The sequence below is a fragment of the Plecotus auritus genome, assembly GCF_963455305.1.
Source record: "Plecotus auritus genome assembly, chromosome: 6".
Classification (NCBI taxonomy): Eukaryota; Metazoa; Chordata; class Mammalia; order Chiroptera; family Vespertilionidae; genus Plecotus; species Plecotus auritus.
This window is the reverse complement of record NC_137773.1, coordinates 154,104,330-154,116,213: the sequence shown is the minus strand read 5'-3', so window position 1 is coordinate 154,116,213 and position 11,884 is coordinate 154,104,330. Positions and strand designations below refer to the sequence as shown.

At 42.6% G+C, this 11,884-nt stretch overlaps 1 protein-coding gene across 1 annotated transcript in view; it reads left to right on the top strand.

The window, feature by feature from the left end:
• The window catches only part of RFTN1 (raftlin, lipid raft linker 1), a 159,191-nt gene that overhangs the window by 52,311 nt on the left and 94,996 nt on the right, over positions 1-11,884 (top strand). Inside the window, exon 3 of the mRNA XM_080673448.1 lies at positions 1,428-1,614. Coding sequence (XP_080529574.1) covers positions 1,428-1,614 — 187 coding nt within the window. The remainder of the gene's footprint in view (positions 1-1,427; positions 1,615-11,884) is intronic.

Here is an 11,884-nt window from a genome sequence, read left to right as displayed (position 1 = left end):
GACAACAAATTGGGGAAAGATATTTGTAATTGGTATCACAACTGAGGACTATATTTCCTAATATATAAAGAGTTTCTACAAACCAAAAGAAAAAAAAGGGGGGCCTATCACCCAATAGAAGATTGGGTAAAGATATGAACAGTTAACAGAAAAGGCAAATACTAAGGATAGTATTTAATCATGAAATGTTTAATTAAAAAATACAAATTACATAATAAGAGAAATATAAATGAATCCCTCACTATGAGATTAGCCAGTGATTGTATAGCACTGATGAGAGGTAAATCTGTACTACTCTGTGGAGGAAATCTGGCAATATCTGAAAATATTACAATGCATTTATCTTTAGCTCAGCAATTCCACACGTAGGAATTTACTTTTCATATGTAATATATGAGCTATATTTTTCATTGCATCATTACTTATAAAAACAACAGTTTGAATAATCTCTGGTCCATCCCACTATGGTACCCTGTGCACCTCTAAAAAGAATGAGGAAGAGCTCTCTCTACTACTGTTGAATGGATTCTAAGAAAAGTGTACTGATAGCTGATTAAAAAATGATTAAAAGCCAGGTGCATTAATGTTGTACTACCATTTGTGTAAAAAGGGAGGGCGATCTATAGACATATTTACTTGTATGAATTCGGCAATGGTCAACATGTATATAGAAAATGGATAATATTGCTTGCCTGTAGGGAAAAAGCCTGAGAGGCAGAGGACAGGGCTGGGATGTAGTTTTCACTGTATATATGCTTATACCTTTTGAATTTTGAATCTTGTCTGTCCTTAAAATGTTTTAATCTAAATTTTAATAAGTGGAAAATATTTGTTTTGACATGCATAGTTCTAATGTTTAGTTAATTTGGGTGTCTGCAAATAGTGATTGGCTTTTTTTTTTTTTTTTAAACAATTGCCTATTCATATACTTTGCCCATTTTTCTTCTTTTTTTTTTTCTTTTTTTGAGGGGGGAGTGATTTCTTTGCACATCAAGGAAATCACCTCTTTGTCTTAAACATCACAGAAATTTTCTTCCAGTCTATCTTTTGAGTTTGTTTATGCTGCTGTTTGCCACCTGGCAATTTTATATTTGCATGCAGTTGTCACCTCCACCTCCTCCATCTCCTTCTGCTCTTGCTTTTTTATTGGTAGAGGGTGTGGAAATGACGTTTTCAAGGTAATCTCTGACAAAAATTGACTATAGATTTAAAACATCCAATTACCAATGTTTCTGGTTGAGCTGGAAAATAGCCAGCTGCATATAAGTCCTCTTTGAAGACAGCAGTTAAGACAGGAAAACAACTCATTTTTTAACAAGAGGTGACCCTACAGGCCCCAGGAAAGGGCAAAGGGAGAGGGACTTGGATGGGGCAGGGCAGGCGGTTTTGGTGGGTCTCTGATGAGCCTCTCTTCTCTCCACTCCCAGCCGAGCTCCCGCGGTCCTCAGCAGTGAGGCTGGCCTCCCTGCGAGACCTGCCTGCCCAGCTCCTGGAGCTGTACCAGCAGGGCTTCTTGCTGGTGGCCCTGCACCCTTTCGTGCAGCCGACCCACAAGCAGGAGAAGACACCCCTGGAGCACATCTTCAGGGCCATCCTGATCAAGAAAACTGACAGGTAAGGCCTCTAAGGTTGGATGGGGAGCATCATGAGGTGGCTAATGTGTGTTGACGGGGCCTCTGCCCTCTGACAGGTAAGGCAAAAAACATTGACAACCAGAGAAAATTTCCTAGTGTCCTGTGACTGTCCATGCCTCTTGCTTACATAGAGGGTTCTATTTTACACCTTTTCTCTCCTTTAATTTATTGGATTAAACTCAGCTAGAAAAACGCGTCTCCTCCGAAGAGGAGTACTTCCAGAACAGTTAAAGTACAGCCAGTTAAAGTATAGTACTATAATCTGAAAATTATGGCTAGAAAGACACACTCATTTTTTTAGGCTACATACAAACTTAATGGTTTTCCCCAAACTCTAGACATACTTGACCATTTTGAGCCCAACATAAATTCTGTGAATCCCTTAGGAGGGAAAACAAAACCCACCTGAATTTATTGCTGTAGTTGATTTGGTCTTGATTTTGGTTTTTAAGGCTTGGAGGATGTTTCTCAGGATGGCTTGACCAGTTGAACGCTTCCTCTTACTATATTTTTATTGGGTCTAATTAGAAAAAGAGAGATGGAGGTTGGTTTCTCAAAAGGAGCAATAAATATTAATTTTAAATATATTTTTTAAAACAATGGAAGTGTTTTTGCTGCTTTTTTAAACAAAAAACAACAACAATTGAAATAAAGTCTGGCAGAGGGAAACGGATCTGTCCTTTGGCCATCTATCATAGGAGGAATGACAACATGGACCACAGTTTAAAAGGAGGGAGAGTGCAAAGTAACTGCTTCTTTTTCTCTCTTTTTACAAGTTGGTTTGCCACGTGGACAAACGTTGGGCTGGTGAGCTCAGGAGGGACAGACAGCCAGAGGCAGGAGGCTGTGTGGCTAAGATGGGCTCCTCTTTGCTGCCGAGCAGCGTTCATTTCTTCACGGCTGATCAGGCTCTGGGGTCCTTAGTCTGAGCCAATGTGCATTAGAATTTAAAGTGAAAGATGACATACACCTTTGCTCATGTCCAGAATTACCATGGTATTTGTAGAGTGAAACTTGTTTTTTTTAACATCTGCCTTTTGGGCATATTTGTTTCTTTATGTTGATTGGCTGTGGATCAATATCTGGGTCAATCACAAGAGGAAATGGTTCTGGAAGGCATAGTGGTTTCGGGTTCCACATGAGACATGCATGATGACACTTCGCATCCGCTGTGTGCCAGGTTTTATGAGTGTCATTTCGTCCTCATAATCAGCCTATGAAATTAGATACTATTTTTATTTCCATTTTAAAGGCAAGGAAGCTCAGACCCAGACGTTGAGGTATTTGTCAAGGTACCTAATGAGCTTACTTTCTAGAAGAGGAAAATGGGTCAAGCTATTAAGAAGAATGAAACACTGACGTGCAGAGGGGGTTTTCAAAAAAGAGAAGATGCATTCTCTGTGGGTTTGAGTTCACTCTAGTCCAGAGTGCCTGGACTACCCACCAGCATGATGTAATGAACATTGTAGATACAAGAAATTCCTTGTACAACTTTGTGCTGGGTCTTCTTTGAAACTGCTCCCCTCCCCGAATCTTGTTTTTTGTTTTAAATAAATTGCAAAAGCTTGGTAATTTACCAAGTACGGTAATGAAAATGGCAATTTACCATTCTTACGGCAAAATGACCAAGAGAATTTGCCCACTTCCATTCCCTGTCAGTATTGTGTGGGAAGAGTGGAAAAGCAAGCATTTCATTATACAGTATAATTTTCAAGTACAGGCACTTTCTCTCCTTGCAAATGCAATAACCATTTTTTTTGCATCATGAGAAAAATAACCCACACTATTAAAATTAAACAATCAAAAAATCCCACAACAGAACCTTTTCTTTAGGGAGTTTAGTAGAAACAAAACAAAATAAATCTTATGTGATTAATTTTTAATACAGACAGTTAAGATGATGAAGTCTGCCAAAGTTCTGACAGCTGTAGATGCTGTTAAATGAAATGATTTCACTCTCCAAGAGGAAGTAAATGTCTAGTTAATGTTTTGTAAGTCGACCGCATTGAAAGAGGTGTAGATAAACTTTCTAGATTACTGTCAGTCCAGATCAAGCTCATTAGCGAGAATCACCATGGGATGACTGCTTGAAACTTGGATATCAACTTTAACGTGTTTGAAAGGTGCACATAAAGTTTTTGGCAAATAGCTAGGTTTCAGGGTCTACAGCAAGACCAGGAAAAAGAACAAAACCACGCAAGCTTACATTCCTTCATTTATACTTACTGAGCTTGTATTCTTTGTAAGGGACATGCTAGGAGCTCTACGTCATGGGACGCCGGAGGGTACAGGTGCAAGGTTCACCTGAGTATGGAGCCTGCCTTCCAGGCATCTACAGTTTAACTGAGAAAATAAGGCATCTGACCATGGGAGTCTGGGAAAAGGAGAAGTCACCTCCTGCAGGAAAGGAAACTAAGGAAATGTGTCTGGAAGAAGTAGCTTTTAATTTGGACCTGGTTTCTTTTGGGCAAACATAGGAATAATGCACATGCGGTGGGAGGATTTTATTTGTCTTATAATGAAATGTTTTCTAGTGGAGTTTGGGGTAATGTGAGAGCATCATTGACAGTCTAACTGGATTATTAATGAGTCATTCCCAAAGCTCGGTACAGTAACATTTCTCTGAGCCCTCTATCATTTTGACAAATTTCACTTAAATCTATGAAAAATTGCCTGATCCTTTCTTTTGAAAATTCTTATAAATGTCATTTCATTTTAGGATGGCAGGCCAAATCACACATCTAGTTATAAATTGTTCTTAATCCTAAGTGTGTTGAATTTAAAGTCAGTTACTTTGAAAACTGATTCAAGAATGAATAGCCAAATGAGACACTTAGAATAAGTAGAGAGTTTGTACTTACTTCTCTCTACTCTTTCTTTGGGACATGGAGTGATTTTTAACAGACAATATTATTGCATTTGCTCTGAATTCTAAATACAGTTAAGTTGTCCTTCATTTTTTTTCCGGGCAGTTTTCCTTAGAATAAGTTGCCAAAGATCTCAAAACATAATGGCTAAGAGAAGTTGGTTATTAAAATGTCACTGCTGATGTTTCATGAGTGTGGGTTTAATTCTAGGTCATTGATGGTTGTAGTAGACAGAAGTACAAAAATGCTTTGTGCCGATTAATCTTTCAGCTGTTGAATTGTCACTGTTCACACAGCGAGCTAGTACAAGGTGTCAGTGATGTGTTTTTCATCACTAATGGGTTGAAGTCATTTGAGTCCAGGTCCCCTGGAATAATACCTTATATGGTATAGAGGACCAGGACATTTGTCAGCGCTGTCGACATTTTGGCCTGGGGTCAGGGGGTGGGACACACAGCGGGACTGCAGCTAATGGAGAGGGTGAAGCCCTGTTGGGAGGTGGGAAAATGCATACAATTGAAACTGCCCTTGAAAATCTTTTTAATTGCCCATGAAATGTAATACCGTAGCATCTCTCTACCTGACCGATGCATGTTTTCCTTCAGTACTAGACCACGTTGGTGTGTCCAACAATGAGCCCTAAGGGGAAGTAAGTTGGTTGGGGTTTGTAGGGAGTGTTCATTAGAATCACACCTAGGGTGCTGAGATGCTTGCACCTAGGGAGGTGTGTGGGAACTGAGACCGAGGAAACAGCATCTCCACGCCTCCTGTCTCACATCCATTCTGGGGCACATCTGCTGGCTGAGTAGAATAACTGGCACCGTGTTAAGTGGTAAATGTTCCTCCCGTTTAGTTAGATTTTTCTAAGATAAACATGTGTGATGTAGCTTCACTAGGCAGAGATGATTCTAAAGAGCTCCCAGCTCTCAAGAAACTTACCTCCTAGGGCAATAGTCGGCAAACTCCTTAGTCAACAGAGCCAAATATCAACAGTACAACGATTGAAATTTCTTTTGAGAGCCAAATTTTTTAAACTTAAACTTCTAACGCCACTTCTTCAAAATAGACTCGCCCAGGCCGTGGTATTTTGTGGAAGAGCCACACTCAAGGGGCCAAAGAGCCGCGTGTGGCTCGCGAGCCACGGTTTGCCGACCACTGGACTAGGGGAATGTAAAGTCTATATGCAAATTATGTGGGTCTCCATTTTCCCCTCCCACCTGGAATTTGCTCTAGAGGCAGGAGGCTCCTCAGTCCCATTTGCTCTGGTCTGGAAGGATGGGTAGATTTGAACAGGGCACAGGTGGTGGGACACTGTCCCTCGGGACGCTGGCCTAGGGGAGCCGGGAGCCTGGGAAAGTTGACCACGGATGATGTGGGGCGACTAGAGCACGAGGTCCGGAGGGAAATGGGGAGAAGCATGGGGCCTGGATCCAGGAGTCTGACAGGTGAGCTGAGGAGTTTGAACTCTATCCTGAAGGCACTGGGAAACAAGTGCAATATTTTTGTTTTGTTTTGTTTTAGAGGAGCAACCATTAGAGGTGCTGAGTTTTCAAAAGCTTAAGAGGGGAAGAAATGCAAGTTGAGAAAACATGGCAATAGCTGTGGTGGATGATCAGTAATTAGAGTAGGTTGTAGTAAAAAGCTAAGGAAGACAGATGTGAGATATGTCATAAGAGGAAATTCTGGATTTAATGTTTAGCTGGAAAGGGACAGCATGGAGGAAGAAGATGAATCAAAATATGAGTCAGCTTTTGACTCTGAAAAACTGGGAGGATTAACTGGAAAGGGGCAGTGATGGGGAAGGGGATGTGTCCGATGGGTTTTCCCAAAAGCAGACCCTGATAGGATCCTTAAGGAAGTCCTCCCAAGAGGAATCAGTTAGGAAGGGAGACATAGGATAGGGAAAGGGAGGAAGCCATCAGGGTGCAACGCCTCAGCCTGATACAGGGGGAAGTGGTGAGTCTACCTTGAGGCTGGGCACCTGGCCTCCACCCTCCTGTACCTGAGAGCCACTTGCCATGAGCTGCTCCAGACACGTCCAGGTCTAGGGCCCATCCAGGTGAAGCAATTTCAATAGCCAGAGAAAACTTCAAGTCATGCAGAAGCTGAGGGACACACAGAGCCGGGAGGGGCCCCCGCTTGGAGGGGACCTGGGTGGAACACGGATAGCACCTACCACAGGAGAAGGGGAACAACATTAGTTTGGTTGTATCATGTTTGTGGCAGTTGCTGGTGGCAGGATGTCCACTGGAAGGTGTTCGCAGGTGGTTAGGAGCCAGGAGAGAAGTCTGAGCTGTATGAGGCCATGGCAAGCCCAGGAGGACTGGCCCACGTCGGTGTTGCTTACTGAGCCCGGGTTTGCTATCCTAGATGCGTCTGGTGGTCTCAGAGATGCAGTGGCTTGCCGAGAGCAGTGCTAATCAAGTGAGTTGCTCTGTCCCAAATTGACCATCTGCTTGGAGTCTGAGAAGTCTTTTCTCTCGGACCGTGTCAGCAAGCTGAATGAGTCAGCTCTGGCCACCCAGGGTCAAGTGATGGATGCAGAGAGAGACAGTTCGGTTCGCTTTTGGCTTTTATTTCCAGGAAAGCAAATCCCAGAGAGTGCTCAGCTTTACCGTTGGTTCCCCCTCTTGAGGTGGGGAATCTGAATGCTTGAACACTGCCTTCGTTCGAAGGCAGGGCCTGCAAACTCAGGTGCCCCGAGGGCCAGGCTTCTCAGGAAGGGACTCTTGTGGATTGGAGAGCCAGTGCTAACTCTGCCCATTGTTGCCAAGTGTTGCTGAAACTTGAATTTTTCTCGAGCTAGAAATCTGGATTTTTTAGGTGAAAACTGGTCTTCTTAAATTGTTGCCTTGCTTTTTCAAAATAACATTGTGTCCCCCCACCCACCCCGCTGGCTGCTGTCTTGCAACCTTGAAGATTTCGGTTGCTCGCTTCCGTGGAGTTGCTACCCACTCTGAACTGCCTAGTCCCCCTTCCACCCACACACTCATCTGACTTCTCAGATGCTCTTGTTATTGGTTTTCATGTGTGTATCCTCCTCTGCCCCCGCCCCCCTCTTGCTAAATCTTCTTTCATCTTTGGATTCCCGTTGCTTACTTAGACTGCCAGGTGCTGAGTAGGTGTTGCTCAATAGAATTTTCCTGACTTGAGTGGGATAATCCCAGGCCCTGGAATTTTGCTCCATCATTCATTAAAGGACCATACATTCAGGGCAAGATGGATCTGTTTTGGGTTTACACATTTGCCAGTACCTGAAGTGCATCTTGATAATGCATCCACACAGCATGAACCCAACTAGTGGTGTATACACACACACACACACACACACACACACACACACACGATCCTTTCATTGTCCAAATAGCAGTGATTTTCCACAAGGGATATTATTTTTCATTGTGGGTGGGTTTTTTTGTGTTTTTTTTTTTTTTTTTCATTTTAAAAAACATCCAAAGGATGGCCTTCAAAGGGGTATGAATCTTTGGACCTTAAGTGGAATACAAATACATTACATCGCCTGTGTGATAGCCCACATGATAACACGAACATTTTCTTTGGCATTTGAAAAGGGCAACCCTGGGAAAGTACAAAATTGTATTGGAACTAAAATGAAAATTCTCATAAAAATTATCATCGCGCGTGTCCTCTTTAAGTGGCCTTGTGGCTAATTTCTACCAATTACCTCGACTTTTGGAGAATTCTAGGGCATCTAGAAAGAGGTTTCATAATTAAACGAAATACGCAGGGGGTGGTAGCGCCTCCTGGGGTGTGCCCTAGAAAATGCTCATACGCGAGGCTGGGGTTCAGCCCTGGAGCGTGCTCATTGTTGGAATCACACATGGGGAAGAAAAGCAACGCGGGGCTTGGCAGTGATTGGCATGTGTTACTGTGGTGGAGAAACCGCAGCAGCTGGTGTGTTCCCAGGGAGCAGAAATCGAGGAAGGTGGATTCAAAGTTCTTTTCCTAAATCAGAGCAGGGAATGCGAAGGTTTTGTTTAGCCCGGAGATTGTCATTTTGGACTCCGGTACCCCACTCTTGGCTGGCGGCTGCCCCTTCTTGCCGGAGTGGTATCATCCTTCCATCAGTTTTCTCAGGCTTCCCGAAGTGTTTGGAGAACTTGATTAGCTCTCTGGACTGCCATCCTGCTCCCCGCAGAGCTGTCCAGCATCACTGTACCTTCATGCAATCCCCCTATTTTCCCATCTCATGTGGAGTGACACCCTTTTCTGTTGTGTTGAAGCTTCAGGATTCACTGTTAATTATTGTGTTTGCACTTTCCAGTCAAATATGCCAGCGTAAAGCCACATTCTCTTGGGGAAGGAGAGTGGGGGCTTTTTCCAATCCACACCCCTAAATGGCTTGCCTAGCTATTCTTTTTCGGTATCCACCTTTATCCCAGGAGAGAGAAAGAGAGAGAGAGAGAGAGAGAGAGAGAGAGAGAGAGAGAGAGAGAGAGAGAAGTGTATTGTTTGCCTGAAAGTTCATTCTTCCCCCACCCCAACTTGTCCTTGATTGTCTGTGTCTCTCCCATGTTTGATTATTTATTTACTTACTAGAGGCCTGGTGCATGAAATTCATGCATGGGGGGGTTTCCCTCAGCCTGGCCTGTACCCTCTTCAATCTGGGAGCCCTCAGGGGATGTTTGGACATCCCTCTCACAATCTGGGACTGCTAGCTCCTAACCACTCACCTGCCTGCCTGCCTGATCACCCTTAACCGCCCTCCCCTGCCGACCTGATCACCCATAACTGCCCTCCCCTGCCAGCCTAATCGCCCCAACTGCTCCCCTGTCAGCCTGATTGCTGCTAACCACCTCTGCCTTGGCCCCCGCCACCATGGCTTTGTCCGGAAGGAGGACCGGGAGACCAGAAGATGTCTGGTCAACCCAGTCTAATTAGCATATTACCCTTTTATTAGTATAGATTTTGTTTCCTCAGAGAGAGAATTAGCAAACTAGTGATTTCAGGTCTTTCCCCAGAAGTAGTTTGGAATGGCAGAGAGCAGTGAGCAGTGACCCAAAACACAGAAACACAAACACAAAGTTTCTTTGAAATTTCCTATTGATCTTAAAACTTACGCAAACACTACAATACTATGAAATGCCTGTATTTGTTTTAAAGTAAGATAAGTAAAAGCTCCCTGCTTCCACACATACACACGATCTTTAAATGAAATTGGACTCTCTAGGAAGATTGATTTCTGTGGCATTGCACGTGGACTATAGGGACACTTACTGTTTTGAGGTCCATATGCATGCAGTGTAGGTAATGTAGTTGTAAATAATTTTACTAAAGTCTTAGACTTTTGTATTTACATGGCTAGCCCATATTAAATTTAGGAACCCAGATTGTCTTACTTGAAGTATTCCTGGCAAACTCTTTTTTTGTTTTCTCTTCTTTGTCAATCAGAGACAACTTAGGTTATGTGTGTTTTTCAAGCTGAGAAAGATGTAATGGGTTTTTCCAGATGATGGGTTCTAGGAAAGACTAGTTCTAATTGAATTTTACATTTCTAGCTATGGGTGCAGCAGCAGGTGAGAAATAACTTTGGATCCATCTCAATACATTATGAGTGGTTTCAGTGTCTTGAGATTTTGATATAATGATTATCTCTATCATCTATCCAGCTGTTTTCTATAATTTTTAAATGGTTGAAAGATAGAACCATGTTACAAAGAGGTGATTGCTATAAATATGATGTAGGGGAGTACATCGTTTCATTTGCTTCCTATTCATCCACACGAACTTAAAATGTCCACAAAGACTTTAAAAACCAAAAGAGTAACTCGTATGCACACAACACCTGCTTTCTGAGGGTCTGAGAGCACTTGGGCTTCATTCCTTATGTGTTAAGTGTCACAATGTATTCTCACTATGTCCTCCTGGTGGTTGTTTGGGTTGTTGGTATTTGTTGAAAACATTATTGTGCGATCAGCAGAGGGTTAGACTTACTCTGTTTTGTAGCTGAAAGGTACCATTATCGTTCCTTATCCCCCACCCCATTTTATATCCTAGGAAAATTAGGCTGAAGAAGTTATTAATGACTTCTCAGTGCTGAAGTCTGGGGTGTGAGTGGTTATGGGCTTAAGTTCCATCTTTCAGCTCAGGGGCCTGGAGCTTATTGAGGGTTCTCAGAGAATTCCCAGAATCCAGTGGGCCTTGTGGCATCTCCAGTCCCCACGGCAGCCTGTGGGACCACAGGCCTGGTTATTCCCCATCTGGTTTCAGGACATAGGGCTGCGACTGCAAAGTATTTGGGGGTTTCCCCAGATGGCTCCATTCAACAGGCTGGCTGGGTCTTGTCAATTTCTGCACTAAAACGGTCCTATGCAAATGCTAGTTCTAAGGTCATTAGTGCATCATTTTCCCTGTACCCTAAAGACGAAATCAAAATGTATTTATCAGGTGTCTTTGTCTTGTAACTTCTAAGGCCATAGCCTTTGTTAGAGACGTTGAGATGAGCACAGTCCCTGCTCTAGGGAGGTTTATAACCTACCTGACTCGTTGAAATTTTCATTCTCAAACTTCTATAGTTTAAATCCCCTAAACTCTGTGAAGCAACCTGGATCTTACTCCGAACAAAAGCACACTTTTCTAGTAACAATCATTAATATGTTTGCAGGCACTTCCTGATATGATTTATCATTTATGATAATAATCAAAATAGCTACCATTTATTTATTGCTGTGGCTAGGGAGAGTTCTTGTTCATTGCTTCATGATATACATTAGGGTGAGAGTTAGGGTAGGGTTTCTCAATGTATAATTTTTAGCTACTGACATTTTGGGCTGGATAAGTCTTAGTGTGGGGGACGGTCTGTGCGTTGTAGGACATTTAGCAGCATCCTGGCCTCAACCCACTAGATGCCTAGCAAACATCCCTCTTCCCCGCCTCTGCATTTTGACAATCAGAAATGTCTCCAGACATTACCAGCTGTCCCCTGACAGGCAAACTGCTCCCACTTGAGAACCACGGGATAGAGTTTGGACATGAGGTATTTTCTTCCAGATAACTATCATTGCCAACAGCGTTATTACATTAACCTAACTGCCACTGGATGAATTGCCACCTTTATTATAGGTCAGATTTCTATATATACCTCATCTATTCCAGATTCTTCCTTGATTTGTTTATTGATTTTTGTGCTAATACCATGCTATTTTTATTACAATGGATCTGCAGTGTATATTATCTAGTAGGGCACTATTCTTCTTTTTTAGGATTTGGCTACTTTTACACATTGATTTTTTTTCCATATAAAGTCTAAAGTGGTTTTCCTCAGTTCCCAGTAAACCCAACTGAAATTATAATTATACCTACATACTAATTTAAGAAGAATTTCTAAGAGCATAGAAATTAAATATTTGTGTTTTCAAGAGT